This window comes from Misgurnus anguillicaudatus, chromosome 15 (assembly GCF_027580225.2).
Source record: "Misgurnus anguillicaudatus chromosome 15, ASM2758022v2, whole genome shotgun sequence".
Lineage (NCBI taxonomy): Eukaryota > Metazoa > Chordata > Actinopteri > Cypriniformes > Cobitidae > Misgurnus > Misgurnus anguillicaudatus.
Window position 1 is genome coordinate 8,114,192 of NC_073351.2, and position 17,257 is coordinate 8,131,448.

Consider the following 17,257-nt stretch of genomic DNA (forward strand, 5'->3'; position numbering starts at 1 on the left):
GCCGCGAAGGAATGCACCGTACACAAGGGCACGCGGAAAAGTTTGAGAACCACTGCACTAAATGATCCCGTATTAAAGGGGTTATTGGGATTCCAGAGACACCAGGGGGTTTGGTTTAAATACATGTTTGATTCTTAACTTTGGCTTTTTATTGCTGCATTTTTCTAATATTTTCCTAAAAAAGATTCTATAAAGCCTTTCGTCAAATATTTCTGTACTGTGAATCGCTCATAAATCTTATAATAGTTTAATGATTTCTGTTAAAATCCACCAAATATAAATTGTTATAGGAAGAAATTCGTTTTTGTAAGATAATGCACACTTTTTGTCTTTAGAAAGATCTTTTTTTCATACCCATATTGAGAACTACAACTTGCTTAATAATTTGGAACAGCATATTTTTCATATTTTTCAAAGTATTAAAGTATCTTTTGACATTTTTATTTGATTTAATAAGTGTTGAGAGTAAAATAAAATTTGTAAACTCACTGACTGGATTTGAAAAATAAACAAAAATGGCATGTGCATAATAATTTGGAACACGGCCAGTTTCATCGGATGCAGTGACTTTCTGTATGGCACAATGTTTCCAACTTGATCCGCACTTAGGGTGGTTTTCCAGACACGGGGCTTAAGCCTAGTCTCAGACTAACTTAAATGTTAGTGTTGTCTTGATTGAAAACAACTTGCTCTGACATATCTTAAAATATATCAGTGCGTGTGCTGTGTCTCAAGATGCACACCAGTAATGTTTTTTATGAATTATGCTTTTAAAAATTACTTAAATGTCCTTATTTAACTAAGGCCTAGTCCTGGTTTAAGCTAATCCATGTCTGGGAAACCGTCCCTTTGTGTAATAAACGCATCATCAAAGCGTTGACATTAAATGTCGTGTTTTTACCTCAGAGAGAAGATTTCTTGTTGCAGATCCACGCTATTCTCTCACGCTGGCGTGTTTAGCTTTATCAGCGCTGCGCAGATTTATCGGTGTATGACATCAAAGTATCGTGAGAGAGTTTCGAGACCAGTGCTTTCTCGCAGAACTTCACGTAGATCAGTCTGCGCAGCGCTGCATTTATTTAAAATACGCACGTGCCACCAGCTGGACAGGAATGGAAATAACATTTTATAAAAGTATAACAAGTTATAAATGTATGTAATCTGTCAAAATGAGGATTGCTTTCAGATTTTTACGTCACTGGTAAAAAAATCCGTCAAATTATTGGTGACCTCTGACAGCTAACAAATGTATACATAGCCTACATTTATTTTAACATTAATTTTCTATAGCTGATACCTTTATCTAAGAGTTGAAATAAGGTAATTTAGGCTACTAGATTTTTTTACTTGTTGCATTTATAGTTTTAATAATTATAATAACCTATCTTTTCACAAGGCCTAAAACACAGACAGAACTTGTCAATGATTTCCTCGACTATTTACTAGGATATCACAAAACTGTTAAAATTAGTCAAACATTTAAAAAAATGGTTACTTTGATTACCAATTTGCATGGATTATTTGATTTGATTCAAAATCAATTAATAGGAAGATTTTATGTTGGGTTTCAACAAATGTAAATAATCCTTTAGTGTGGAAAATTGGCTGTTGTGAAAATGGGTGGAAAATGATGCTTTAGTGTGGGTAAAATAGACTTCAGAGGGCAAAGTGAGGTCTTAACTGCTCTTCTGGAACTAAGCACAGAGGTACATGGTGTTCACATTAATGAGTGAGCTCAAACAGAGATAAATGTAAAACCAGCCCATATTCTTATAAAAAACCCAGACACAAAGGTCACAGACAGCGCAAAACAAGATGCATTTCATCCTTAAAATTATGAATTACAAATTGATTTTTAAAGCCACGGCATGCTGATAAAAGCAGAAGGACATGCTTTCCCTTCCCATATAGGCGATGTTTCGAACACCCTCTGTGGACCTTGTAGGAATATCTGGGCATGTTGGATGACATTTCACCATTTTATTTTATTTTATTACAACATTCATAACCACTGCTTCTCCATGATGACATTCCTGTGTTTTAACTGGATGTCCATCACATTTCAACATAAGACTGGGTTTGATTATATTTCAGTGACTTTTATTCAAAAGGTGAGAGGTTTTTGTAAAATGTGCTAATAATTACTTTTTTTTTAAAGATAGACTATTATTTTGATTTCAGTTTGAGGAAACTTTGAGAACATAGAAATATAAAATATTCAATTTGATATCAAGATGTCAAAAAGTTTTTATATTAAGGATTTATAAAGTATATTGTTAAGTGATTGTAGATTTAAGGATAGGTCACAGGCACACTTTTGTACAGCCTCCCACCACAAGGAGGAATACTTGGAGAAGCTTTTATACTGCTACGCAACACATCATAACCTCCGACCGAATCTTGAAAACGCATCTCGTCGAGCAGATTTGCGGTTTGAACTCGGACTAAAACACGAAAAACTCATAGTAAAATGGACACTGTGAACACCTCCATCGCCGATTCCACGGAGATGAGGGAGGTAAGTGATTTAATGGAGAAATATACGGACGAGATGCTGGCGCACGCCAAAGTCTCCGTGCGTAATTTTGGAGAGTCGGGGTCTTTACGCAGCAGCGCGCCTGGATCAAGCATCGACCCCGTGGCTAATCTTTCTGTCCTCGATTTGCCCCTCGGCAATAAACCATATACTGATCACATGGATGAATTTCTGAAAGTCGAACACGGACAGTGGAGCGTAATATCAAACAAATCCCTTAAAGAGACATTTGCACCGGAGAGCTCATCTGGGATGAGCGCGTTTATCAAAGACGAGCAGGAGCAATCTCTGATCATGGAATCCCACAACACTGACTTCGACCTCAGCGCTTTGAATAGCTGCTGCGATCCCGAAAACAAACAACAGTGTGGGTACATTGAAAATACAACAGCGTTGCTTTCATCTCAAAGTGCCCAACAGGTAGTAGTGGACAGTTCTTCTAACTTTCAACTGGACGTGAGTCAGTCTAACGCATTGGTTTTGCCACCTGAGAGGAGAGCATCGCCTTCTCTCGGTAGGGCTATGCTTAATTTCAATGGTACGAGCGCGTCTCCAGTCATATCCAAAACGGACATCTCTAAATGGGTGGTCCAGCAGTCTCCTGCGGACTCTCAGTTCTGGTATCAGTCCGCTAATATGAATGAAGAGCACGCAGGCTTCTCATCCCCAGATGGTTTCATTCAGCATTCACATACAGCCTACAGTTTGTTCCCAGGGTAAGAATTAAATTTTATAGTATATTTACTTTATCATTATTTTATGTGTAGATTTATTTTAGATTTCAAAATTAATTTAAAATGGATTATGGTTGAAGAACACTTAATTTATCCAAAAGTTTATATAAACACAAGGGGCGCATTTGGAGTAAATCCAGCACTTCTGGAAAAATGTTTGTTAAAGGTCAGAACATGCAAAACATATCCCAAAAATTATCTTTCCTCATCCTCGATCATTTGTCAAAATATCTTCTTCCAAATTCTTCACGACACAATTATGATGAGGTCAAAGCAAACACGCCTTTAGGGGGCAGTCACCAAAAGTGCAAAGGGCATCTAATAAATCTGTTACTTTTCTTCTTGTTATTGCCCACTTAAACTCTGTGACAGGCAGCCCATAAACCTTTATTATGTGCAAAACTGCCCCCCAATTGTATGCATGTGCCTAAAATAATAGTTCATCCTAAAATAATAATTTGGCTATTATTTACTAATGCTCCAAACTTGCATAAAGAATTGTGTTGGTCTCTCTTTTTCATGCAGTTTAAGTACAGACCACAATTAAAGTTGTTATTCCCTGAAAATCTTAGCATAACTTTCCATTTATGAATGGTAATGAGAGCCGTGGAGACGGGCTTTTGAACAAAATGAAAGTAATCACATAATGGGGTTCATAAATAGGTTCAATTTTTATGATGACTGCATTAGACAAAAATCTAAGTGACTTTTCTTAATTATTTATGCAATTCCTTTTAAATCATCTGATCTAAGTAGTTGTTTTGTGATTGTTTTGTACAGTAACATCCAGACAACATTGTCTTGTTTACATTTAGGGTAACCTCTCAAAGAATGTGTGTCATATGTGGAGACGAAGCGTCCGGTTGCCACTATGGAGTTCTTACCTGTGGAAGCTGCAAGGTGTTTTTCAAGAGAGCCGTGGAGGGTGAGAAGAGAAAAGAAAATAATTTTTTTTGTGCTAAATTACATTCAGTATGGACTTCTATCAAAGTGGATGAATAATTGCGGTGTTTGGTAACATATTGTTTCACACAGCAAGTTTAATATCACGTTTCAGTGTTCATGAGTCACACTGTATTGAGTTTCCCAGCAGACGGTAATTATCATATGAACCACCGATCACAATGTTCCTCCTCCCAAACCCTTGTTATTCGTCTTATCTTTGGGGATAGATATGTAAGAGTCACTGTGTCTGACCATGGCCATGTCACTCTGCCCTGTCAGCCTTCAAACCAATTCACTCAACCTCCTTGCTCTTTATCCTCTCTCCCTCACTGCCCAAATGATCATGGTTCTTTAAAAATACTGAAATTATTTGTTGTCGCATTAATTTTTACACTCTTTCATTTGTACATCCTGAATATCTTTCCCTGGAGTGTTGACAAAGGATTTTCTTTTGCGCAGGTCACCATAATTACCTGTGTGCCGGACGCAATGACTGCATTGTTGATAAAATCCGGAGGAAAAATTGTCCTGCGTGTCGTCTTAGAAAGTGCTACCAGGCGGGAATGATGCTTGGAGGTATATTTGATAGTTTTCAATAAAACTCTTGTTTATGTATTAGATATAATATATGGAAAATGTTTCATAGACGTATATCTCTGGAATTCTTCATTTTGATTGGTCAGTGTCTCCTGTATTAAACCATGGACTATTTCATTTCATACAAACACAACCATTTATTTTCATAAGCTTCTACAACATAATATGGTACAAATTTTTTTTTTTAATATATTATTTCCTAAATTACACAAGAAAGCTATCCATAATCTATTCATATAAGCTATCCATTACCCAAAGCTATCCAAACACATTTATTGCAAGAAATGTTAATTTTAGATCAGTATGGAGATTGTTTTAACCTGCAGTGACTTGTTGAAGTTCAGTATGCGTGACAAAATAATCAAGACTTTGTTTTGAACCACCGAATCCTTTTATACTCACTGAAGCACATTGGTGTGTTTCAGGTCGTAAGATGAAGCGCTTCGGAGGTTTAAAGGTGATGGGTCTGAGTCCCTCTCTGATGTTTCAGAGTCCTTTGTCTCTGATGACCGATTTTCAGACCGTGTCCTCCCTGCCGTGTCTGCCGGCCCTCCGTGAGCTTCAGTTGTCTCCACAGATGATCAGTATTCTGGAGAGCATTGAACCGCAGGTGGTTTACTCTGGTTTTGACAACTCGCAACCCGAGGTTCCCCACCTTCTCCTCAACAGTCTCAACAGACTTTGCGAGAGGCAGCTTCTCTGGATTGTCAGGTGGTCCAAGTCTCTTCCAGGTACCCAAATAAACATTTCAACCCGAGAGTGACTATTTAAAAACCAGATTGAAATACATTGAGTAATATTATTAAAGATACATCGACATTAAGAGTTCTTTAGGCAGTTGGACTGCTCATTGACACAGCAATGCAGTACTAAAGGGTTAAACACGTTTATTTATCTCTTTATGTTTATCTTTATAGGTTTTCGCAGTTTGCACATTAATGATCAGATGACACTAATCCAGTATTCCTGGATGAATTTGATGGTGTTCTCGCTGGGCTGGAGGACGTTTCAAAACGTCACCACAGATTATCTTTACTTCGCTCCAGATCTCGTCTTAAGTCAGTGAGTAACGAAACTAAACCAACCCTTACCATGTTATTCTTTAATTTACACTGATATGTTTAAGATATATTTTTGGTGGCATTTTTCATCAAAAAGTGTTATTTTTCTTACTTCAATTTATGGCACGTGTTAGTTTACAATACCCGCAAACCAATAGTACGGCCAAAATATTTACAACAGGTTTTCCAAACCTTTTTTGCCTAATTTGCAATCACGTCCAATAGTTGATTCTGGTTCACCGGGATGCTCAAATAAGAGCACTATGCAGTCTCAGTGTTTGTTTATATTTTTAATACGCAGAATAGGGCGGCACAGGCCCTGTTTACTTTAGAGCATTTGCGTTTTAAAATGGCATTTTAAAAAGAATCTTCATCCACACTATACACGATCATAAACGCATGAAACATGACCAGTCACGTAACTGGGCATGCGCATAAAAGTGTAAAATAACTTATTACTCTAATAATAGCTTATCTTTGCGCATTTATGCAGCCTAGGGGTGATCCTTTGTTGGCAACTACAACAGACACTATTTTTGAACCTATAAAAATGTGTTTGGGAAAGTCTTATATTGTTCTAGCTCCCCCCACAACATATTATTTGATTAATAGGTTAATGTTGATGTTGTAAACCAAAGAGGAAGGTGTTTATGATTTAAAAAGGAAGCATTCAAGTGAACAGTACTAAACAGTAGCGAACTTGAAGCAAAAATACATTTCAGCAAATGCTTATTGCTTTAATGTAGGGAGTTCCTCTTCAGCAATTTCACGCTGTTATATTTATAATAGTTAATTGTTTGCAGTCTATTTGAAAATTTTCGTACAAACTGACTGTATTCTTCAGAAAAACACCAAATAACTTATCTTCCCTTACCTTTCTCTGTTCAGTGTGCGATCAATTAAATAAAAATAAATATAACGTTAATTTTTAAAAGTATGCGAGGTCCGTGCACGTCCTCCGCTAGCAACACAGAAATAGCAAAAAGCGCAATCGGCTAAACGAGCATTAAATATTAATATGACGTTGATTGTATTGTTTTTATTAATTTATATTCACAAAACTTAACAACAAAACATCGATTAAAATTAAGAGACAAATTATATGAAACGAAATTCATTTTAAAGTAGCAAACAAAACTTAAATTAAACTCGAAAATAATGTTTGACCCATTAAAATTCTCCCTTCATATTGGCCTTTACAACGCCCTATATGGCGTTTAAAATTACAGTCTATCTTTCGTAATAAGCTAACTAAATTTATACAAAATATAAACAACATTACAACAATATTCAAACCCAACAATACTCAAACATAAATATAAAACAGACATTATCTATAAGGATAAATGTTAAAACAATCTGATATAGCGTTTATAATAGCTGGTTGGTAGATGTTTACTATTTTTGGGCAAAATCTCCGTTGCAAACCTCCATTTACCTGAATAAAAATAATTTTTACTTTTAAAATGACACGCTGTCACGTTAACATCAGCTGTTCGTTTACATAAGACTCCGTCTACGTTCATTTACACTGCAGCGCAACGTCTGAGTTCTCAAACTAAAACAGGGTCTGCAGCGTTTGCAAACGAATCCGTTTATGAGGGTCGAAAACGATGATGTAGTGTAAATGAAAGGTGTAAATGTAGCAAAAGTAACACGTTTTAAAGGATAAACGCATTAATGAAAACATAGCCTCAGTGGGTAGCACTGTTGCCTCACAGCAAGGAGGTCCCCGGTTAGAGACCTAGCTGAGTCATCACATCGAAAGGTCACGCATGACGTATGCGAAACTACGCCCCAGTGTTTACAAGAATGGAGAAAGAGGACCGTTCAGACGTTGTTGTATGTCGAATGATACAAATTAATGTCTTTGTGTCAGTTTATTGTTTAAAATGGTCCGCAAATGTGCGTTTCATATATGTAACGTGTGACCTTTCCACGGCATTACGTAATTACGCGAAGTCATACTGGCGCATCACAAGACTAGTGCAAGATGAGACGTTGTGATGTAAAAGTGCTTATTTTTTAAAAAATGTTGCCAAAAATGACAATCGTTTCACTAGATAATACCCTTATGCCTTGTTTGGGATCACTTAGAGCCCTTTTATGGCTGCGTTGAAACTGCAATTTTAAACTGCGTTGACACTTTAAACTGTTGTGATCCAATAAAATCTATTAAAATGTGAAAAATCTTGGAATGTTTTCCTCAAAAATTTGTATTTCTTCTCAACTGAATAAAGAAAGACATAAACATTTTGGATGACATGGGGGTGAGTAAATTATCTGGATTTTTTAAGTAAACTGAGTAATCCTTTAAGGTTGTAGTTGTATTTAAAAGTTTAGAGAGATGGCAGATTTCCCGCAAGTGGGCGAGATAGTGGACGCGTGTCCCCAACGTTTAAGAGCAAATACCTTTTTCTACGATTTTAATAGCTTGTTTTATTTACTTGACGGCCTTTTTATCATTTAAATTTGGCTGGGTGGTTAATAACACATTTTTCTGTGGTGTGACAAAGTCTAAACACATTTTTTTTTTAAAGTTATTATTTTTGGCTATTTTGCCTGTATTGATAGACAGTAAGTTATTGAGAGACAACAGGAAAGAACAGGGTGGAGAGAGGGGCACCGGATCAGGACTCGAACCCAGGTCGCCGGAAGTGCGTTTGCACCACATGTTGAAGCACTGTCCACCACACAATTGGCTCCGACCAGAACTCATTTTTAACATCACTTTACATGGACTTTAATAAAGTAAATATAAACTAAAAAGAAACATTTAAGATTAAGTTTGACCTCTCGACTTGGACAAACACCATTTCTTGAACTTTAATTTACTGATACTTTGTTACCTGTTTGTATTTTAAGTCTGTGTTGGAAAGTCCCTGGCATTTTGTTATGGTTCTTGCTGGCTACATATAAACACAAAAACCAACACAATTGAATATGTTCATATTGCCGTTTAATTTCAGTGATCAGCTGAGGAGATCTCCAATCTATGATTTGTGTTTGGGCATGCAGTTCATTCCACAAGAATTTGCCAACTTGCAAGTGACCAAAGAAGAGTTTCTGTGCATGAAGGCCTTGATGCTGCTCAATACCGGTAACAACATACAACTCTCACTGACCAGAACTGTTGATAAGTTTTTAGCAAATGGACAGCCAGACCTTGAAAACGTCTGTTTATAGGTTTCAAACAAAGTTAGTTATGCATTCCTAGTTAACCTTTCCCAAGCAACATGTCGAAGCACAGCCTGTCTCCGCTTGTATTTACTGTAAAACTTTAGAGATTTGGAATTGTTACAACAAAAAAAAAGGGTTGGCTATGCAGGCCGTCTTAAAGGGATAGTTCACCCAAAAAATGACAATTCTGTCATCAGTTACCTCAAGTTGTTACAAACCTGTATAAATGTCTTTGTTGTGCTGAACACGAAAGATATTTTGAGCCATGTTTGTAACCAGACAGATTTGTAGCACCACTGATATCACTTTAATGAATCTATAACACTGTGTTGCTTTAGTATGACCTCTCTATCAGTAATGTTTCCAATATGTGTGTCAGTTCCTCTTGAAGGATTAAAGAGTCAGTCGCAGTTTGATGAGATGAGACAAAACTACATCTGTGAGCTGACTAAAGCCATCCAGCTGAAGGAGAAAGGAGTGGTGGCCAGTTCGCAGAGATTTTACCATCTGACCAAACTAATGGACTCTATGCATGAGGTACATAGCATAAGTAACATATACAATATACATACAATATATATATATATATATATATACAGTGGGGCAAAAAAGTATTTAGTCAGCCACCAATTGTGCAAGTTCTCCCACTTAAAAAGATGAGAGAGGTCTGTAATTTTCATCGAAGGTACACTTCAAGTATGAGAGACAAAATGAGAAAAAAAAATCCAGAAAATCACGTTGTCTGATTTTTAAAGAATTTATTTGCAAATTATGGTGGAAAATAAGTATTTGGTCAATAACAAAACTTCATGTCAATACTTTGTTATATACCCTTTGTTGGCAATGACAGAGATCAAACGTTTTCTGTAAGTCTCCACAAGGTTTTTACATATTGTTGCTGGTAGTTTGGCCCATTCCTCCATGCAGATCTCCTCTAGAGCAGTGATGTTTTGGGGCTGTCGCTGGGCAACACGGAATTTCAACTCCCTCCAAAGATTTTCTATGGGGTTGAGATCTGGAGACTGGCTAGGCCACTCCAGGACCTTGAAATTATTCTTACGAAACCACTCCTTCGTTGCCCGGGTGGTATGTTTGGGGTCATTGTCATGCTGAAAGACCCAACCACGTTTCATCTTCAATGCCCTTGCTGACGAAAGGAGGTTTTGAGTCAAAATCTCACGATACATGGCCCCATTCATTCTTTCCTTAACTCGGATCAGTCGTCCTGGTCCCTTTGCAGAAAAACAGCCCCAAATCATGATGTTTCCACCCCCATGCTTCACAGTAGGTATGGTGTTCATTGGATGCAACTCAGCATCTTTCTCCTCCAAACACGAGAAGTTGAGTTTCTACCAAAAAGTTCTATTTTGGTTTCATCTGACCACAAAACATTCTCCCAATCCTCTTCTGGATCATCCAAATGCTCTCTAGCAAACTTCAGACGGGCCCGAACATGTACTGGCTTAAGCAGGGGGACACGTCTGGCACTGCAGGATTTGAGTCCCTGGCGGCGTAGTGTGTTACTGATGGTAGCCTTTGTTACTTTGGTCCCAGCTCTCTGCAGGTCATTCACTAGGTCCCCCCGTGTGGTTCTGGGATTTTTGCTTACCATTCTTGTGATCATTTTGACCCCACGGGGTGAGATCTTGCGTGGAGCCCCAGATCGAGGGACATTATCAGTGTTCTTGTATGTCTTTCATTTTCTAATAATTGCTCTCACAGTTGATTTCTTCACACCAAGCTGTTTACCTATTACAGATTCACTCTTCCCAGCCTGGTGCAGGTCTACAATTTTGTTTCTGGTGTCCTTTGACAGCTCTTTGGTCTTGGCCATAGTTGAGTTTGGAGTCTGACTGTTTGAGGTTGTGGACAGGTGTATTTTATACTGATAACAAGTTCAAACAGGTGCCATTAATACAGATAACAAGTGGAGGACAGAGGATCCTCTTAAAGAAGAAGTTACAGGTCTGTGAGAGCCAGAAATCTTGCTTTTTTGTTATTGACCAAATACTTATTTTCCACCATAAATTGCAAATAAATTCTTTAAAAATCAGACAATGTGATTTTCTGGATTTTTTTTCTCATTTTGTCTCTCATAGTTGAAGGGTACCAACGATGAAAATTACAGACCTCTCTCGTCTTTTTAAGTAGGAGAACTTGCACATTAGATGGCTGACTAAATACTTTTTTGCCCCACTGTATATATATATATATATATATATATATATACAGTATATATCTCAATCTTTCCAGAAAAACGCAATTATGCGATCGCATGATTCAACGCATAATCAGCCAAAGTCCACATATTTGCGTTTTTTCAAATACGTCACACTTTCGCAGCATAAATTGCTGATTTCCGTGCACAAAATATATGGGCTTGCATGATTTCACAATCCCCACATTTCGTAGCAAAAATCACATATATCTTGGCAGAAAGTTGAAAAATGTTGCATTTACTTCACACAAGCGCAGCCATGTCCCCTGTTGCCATGGGAACCTTATAAAGTGACGTGATTATGTGACGTGAACATCATTGAAAAGATGCAAACAGTTTTTGCAAGTTCCCGCAATTTCATTGCATAAAATTGCAGAAATATTGTGCATATTCCATTGAATTTTTTAAGAAAACTATTCCCACCAGGGGGAAACAATCCAACTGTCTCCATTGACTTTGTATTGCGAGAGGCCGCCTCCTCGTCATTTCTGGCTTATAACAAAAACAGAATAATGCCTAAAAGCTGCTGTGTGCTAACAAGCCAACAAACCCAGAAATAAGTTTTTATAAGCTGTCGAGCCGTAAAACTCAACCTTTAGGGAGAATAAAGTGGATCGCCGACTACGTTTCCCCCTAGTGGACGCAGTTCTACTAATAGAAGTACTATGAAAAGTTGCCCGTTTCCACTTTTGTGTCTTTAAACGCTTGTTTTTTGGGGTCGACAGCTTATAAAAACTTGTTTCTGTTTTTTTTTTGCTTGTTGGCTGTACACCTTGTCACACGGCATCTTTTATTATTCTGTTTTTAAGTTTTATCTGTAAATACGTTTTTATCAATCGCACACAAAATAAAAGTTTGTGTTTGCATAATATATTTATGTGTAGATTATGTGTAATTATTATGTTTAGATAAAAATACATACACATACATGTAAAGTATAACATTTTATTTATGTATGTTTTTAATTCATATATAATATAAAAATAACAATATATATATGTGTGTGTGTGTGTGTGTGTGTGTGTGTAAATGTTTCTGAAATATATGCATCCATGTATGTGTGTATTTATACATAGAGTACCAAAGAATTACATAGTGCACACAACATATTATGCAAAAAAGACCACTTATTTCGAATGCAATTAATCGCGATTAATCTTTTGACAGCCCTAGCGTCAAATGTATTGCTTATTAAGGAAATTAGATTTTTGCGCAAAAAAATCCACTGCCAATGCGACTTACTGTTTACAATTGGCAATTTACTGCTATTTGCGCCATTTTTAACACACTGTCCACTCCCATTGTTGCTTTTTTGAAATTACTTTGTAATTTGCCCTGTTTAGTAAATCTTGCCCTTTGTGTGTTAGATCTGCTAGAAATCACCTTGATAGGTGTTTTAAAGTTAAAATGGCTCTTAAAAACCTCTAGCATCATTAGTTTTATATTCATTTTTGAATGAATATAAAACCAAGTGAGGCACGTGAGCAGAGCTTGTTAACATTGGCATCACATGATCATGGTTCATCTGTATGGTTCATCAGCTGGTTTTTGTAAGGGCTTAGTGTTCCATTATGGGTGGTTAATGTGTTGAGGTGAGAATTATTTTGTTTGATTAATTTTTTTCAATGTTAAAATACTTTCTCCTATTCCAGTTTAATATGCAACTCTGTCTGAAATGTAATCTTACAGCGTAGCCAATGGTGTGAGTCAGGGGCGGGACCATCTTTCGTGTCTGACCAATGGCAGATGGGGCGGACACGGAATTAGGAAAAATAATTCATTTTATTTACTGTGTAATAGATGATCTAGTCTAGATCAGTGATATCTTGTTATGTACTGTACTGCAGTCTGTAGCCAAGAATGAGTGACTCTTAATGCCACCTAAGCTTAATCGCTTACTTTTGTACACAAATGATGTGTGATGTTAGTACAAATTTGACCTCAGTGTACTTGCATTAGTTGTTAACAACAAACCCAAACCAAAGTAAAACTAAGCGATAATACACCAAATGATATGCCACCTATCAGATCTATAATATAAAACAAGTCAAAGCACATCACTAATGAGTCACAAAACATGATAGGAGAGCTTTAACTGTGACATTGACTCATCTTTATCTTCGTGTAGATTGTGAAGAAGGTCAACCTCTTCTGTCTGAGCACATACATCCAAGCAGACGCCATGAAGGTGGAGTTTCCTGAGATGATGTCAGAGGTCATCGCATCACAGCTGCCTAAAGTTCTGGCCGGCATGGTCAAACCCCTCCTCTTTCACAAGTGATGTCACAACATCCAGATATATTATTTTATGATGCTTTATGTGTACGACACCCATCTTTGGTGTATCGTTTTAATCCTTATTTACATTTACTCAAGAGGCGGCCTACCAGTATTTATTTCACTGTGCCTGGATGACCCTAGCTATGAATGTATATTTATTGCAATTGCACCCAAAAAGTTGTGTTCAAAATTGGCAGATAATTTCAACTGATAATGGAAAGAGTTATTATTATATATTAATTATTACGATGTTTATTATATAGACCGGGGCTATTTGTTTCAAGGGTCGTATCTATGAATCTATAAATTTGCATCCAAAAATCCATCATGAACTGTTATGAATGTTTTTTATCTTTTCTTCTGAACTAAGATCCCAATATCATCAGAATTTTCTAATAGTTGCAAACATGATTTAACCAGTCAGCTGTATATATATATATATATATATATATATATATATATATATATATATATATATATATATATATATATATATATATATATGATTTTGATCAAAAACTTAAACTGTGTTTATATATATTACACAATTCAGTAATTAAAAAATCTGTTAGCTAAAAAACATTTAATATTTTTATACATTTAACACCATTTGGTTGATGTGAAAAAGCTGATTGATGAGGACAGCAAAAGTCAATAGAAATAAAACTGAAATGAACAATAACCTAAATGTTCACAAATAAGCATTTATTAAAAAAAAAAAGAATGACAAATAGCCCGGTCTCCAAATCATATTTATTTGATGCCTTATGGTCTCAGGTTGAACTTCTAGGTATGCGAGTGCTCATGTTTTTAAAATTGATAATGAATAAACATTCATACATGTATAATAACGATAATGACCATAATTTACCAGTAAAAATACAGGAGTGTTTTATCGAAGCTGAAAATCCAAACCAGACATTTGTTAAAAACTATTATATCATAGATATTTTACCAAACTAAAGATATTTTACCATAGTCTAAATTATAAAGACAGAATATAATCTTTTGTAGTATTACATTGCTATAGATTTTTAGAAACTTGCAAAAAATATTTCTGAATTTTTATGTGTGCACAAATATCATTTTATTCATTTGTATCATTTTGTTTTTTGTTGTTACTGTTATTTTATTGTATGTAGACGTCTTGTAAATGTTCCCGAGTGTGAGGATAAGGAAATATGATCTATCGCTCATGGATTATACAGTAAAAGAGAACGTTCACATTTGTATGGTCCGATCTTACAACTAATCCAAAACTAACCTTCGAGTCACTTGTGATTGTACATTTACTTTGTCAAATAAAAACTTCATGTGAAATATCGAATAAAAACAATGATTGTGTAATCTGTCTGGCAATTGTAACTCAATTGTACAGGAGCCTAGAGATAATGTACACTGCAAAAATGACTTCCTTATTTAGTATTTTTGTCATGTTTTTAGTAGAAATATCTAAAAAAAAATTTAATCAAGATGCATTTTCTTGATGAGCAAAATGACCTAAGAAAATAAGTCTGGTTTTTAGACACAAAATATAATTTTAAGTGAATTTATGCTTATAACAAGCAAAAATATCTGCCAAAGGGTTGAGAATTTTTTTCTTGAATTAAGCTTTTAAGAAAAACTTAAACTTTTTTTTGTGTTTTTTTCTCAACCCATTGGCAGATATTTTTGCTTGTTTTAAGCTCAAATTCACTTAAATTTGATATATTTATTCTAAAAACTATTTTCTTAGGTTAATCTTAATTTAAGAAATTTTAGACATTTGTAATGAAAAACAAAAATGCTACGTAAGAAAGGCATTTTTTTTGCAGTGTATACTGTAATGTACTGTTAAAAGTAATGAAACTTTTCACGCTGTATAAATGTCATCTGACTAAAACATTCCCATTGGAATAGAAAATGTGCTATTAAAAAACAAGAGATTAAATTTGGAAAGCATTTTGAAGCTGATAGCGTTTTGGCGCTTAACCTTGTTGATGTATCTGAAGGGAGTATCAGAGCATCATTAGCAGTCAAGGTCACACAGCTCTTGTGCTTTTGATTGGAAAGTACACTGCGATCTTGGCAATAACCTCGATTCAAAATATTTCTGACGTCTGCTAAGAGAGAACGTATATTGATTTACTTATGATTTAGCTTTAGCATCTTTTTAATCCGAGTCAAGAACTGAGTCTCATTTTGCAAACAAATTTATTGACAGACAAAAATGACATGATTCACAAAATAAAAAATCATATATAAAATTTGAACATTTAAAATGTATATTGCTTTTATAATACAATTTTGTATGACTGTACAGTGCAGATGACAAAACACAAGTTCACACTGTAGTCCACATTTAAAAAAAGGAGGATGTTTGGACCGTACCACATTTAATGTTAAGACAGCTGGAACAAACCATACTAGTGAAAGATTAACAACCACAGAAACTAAACTCAGACTGAATATAAAAACACAACTGGATTAGTAAAAACTGATGGACACAAAAATAGTGAATGCCAAAACTTTTTTGACCACCCCGCATTCTTATTTATCACAACTGTCCAGCAAAACCCTCAGTTGCACAAACTACACAACCCATCAGTACAACCTCTGACTTAAAGGTGTGAATGTGCGTCTGCACTGTAAAACATTTCTTGTTGCACTTAAATTTTTAAGTTTTATCAATTTAAATTTACAGTTCATTTCAACTTTATTGACTACATTGCAAAAAATGTAGCATAAAGTTTAAACAACTTAATTATGCAAATCAATGTAACCTACTTTTTAAAGTTTTGACTTGTGATAAGTTGACATAACTAAAAAAAATAACAAGTTAAAATTGTTTAAATTAATTAGTTAAGTTAAAGGAACAAATATATGTTGATATGATATAATTTTTACAGTGGAGTACTGTAAAAAGGGAAAAGTTGGATCAACCTACAAAAATGACTTCAATTAGTAACACCCTAAAAAACACACACATATCTTTTCAACTTAAATTGTTCATTTAAAGTATTTTTCACTTAAAAAGTTGAAAAAAATATATATAATTTCCAGGTGTTACCAACTGAAAGTTTTTAAGTTAATCCAACTTTTCACTTTTACAGTGAGTTGCTATAAATTATACACTGCAAAAAAATTATTTTCAAGTAAAAATATCTAAAAATTCTTAAATTAAGATGCTTTTTCTTGATGAGCAAAACGACCCAAGAAAACAAGCCCAGTTTTTAGACCAAAAATATAAAATGTAAGTGATTCTGTGCTTAAAATAATGTCAAATCTGCCAATTCATTTTGAATTTTTCTTGAATTTAGTGTTTTAGAAAAATGCTCAAGATTTTTTGCTTATTTTAATGCACAAAATCACTTAAATTTTATATTTTTGGTCCAAAAACCAAACTCATTTCCTTGGGTCGCCTTGCCCATCAAGAAAAAGCATCCCAATTTAAGAATTTTTAGATATTTTTTTGCAGTGTAGAAATAAAGTTAAATTAGCTTAAATTATTTCAACTCCATTTTTGACAATTATAAATAATAATTATTATAGTTAAATGCTTAAAGAAAATTCTCATCAATTGCTTTTCATACATTTTTGCAGGTGACCTTGTACTGTGTGTTCAATACAGTTAAATGAAAATATTTGAATATTTTTCCTTAAAAAGACATTAAAAACATTTGTCATGTAGGCCTTAAGAGATGCTCACATGGCAGGATACTTTGAT

The 17,257-nt window shown here is 35.1% G+C and overlaps 1 protein-coding gene across 1 annotated transcript; it reads left to right on the top strand.

Moving 5' to 3' along the window:
• The first annotated feature begins 1,455 nt into the window (after positions 1-1,455).
• On the top strand, positions 1,456-14,002 carry pgr (progesterone receptor). Its single transcript, XM_055174674.2, has 8 exons — positions 1,456-3,252; positions 4,086-4,195; positions 4,675-4,791; positions 5,238-5,543; positions 5,730-5,874; positions 8,843-8,973; positions 9,433-9,590; positions 13,400-14,002. The coding sequence occupies exons 1-8, from the start codon at positions 2,471-2,473 to the stop codon at positions 13,550-13,552; spliced, it is 1,902 nt and encodes a 633-aa protein (XP_055030649.2). The 5' UTR covers positions 1,456-2,470; the 3' UTR covers positions 13,553-14,002.
• The last annotated feature ends 3,255 nt before the right edge of the window (positions 14,003-17,257 follow it).

What these genes read in the sequence shown, in the direction of transcription:
- pgr (XM_055174674.2), top strand. Translation starts at nt 2,471, where the DNA reads ATGGACACTGTGAACACCTCCATCGCCGATTCCACGGAGATGAGGGAG. An exon ending in CTTGATGCTGCTCAATACCG is followed by an intron (nt 8,974 to 9,432) that starts GTAACAACATAC and finishes TATGTGTGTCAG; the next exon opens with TTCCTCTTGAAGGATTAAAG. An exon ending in TAATGGACTCTATGCATGAG is followed by an intron (nt 9,591 to 13,399) that starts GTACATAGCATA and finishes ATCTTCGTGTAG; the next exon opens with ATTGTGAAGAAGGTCAACCT.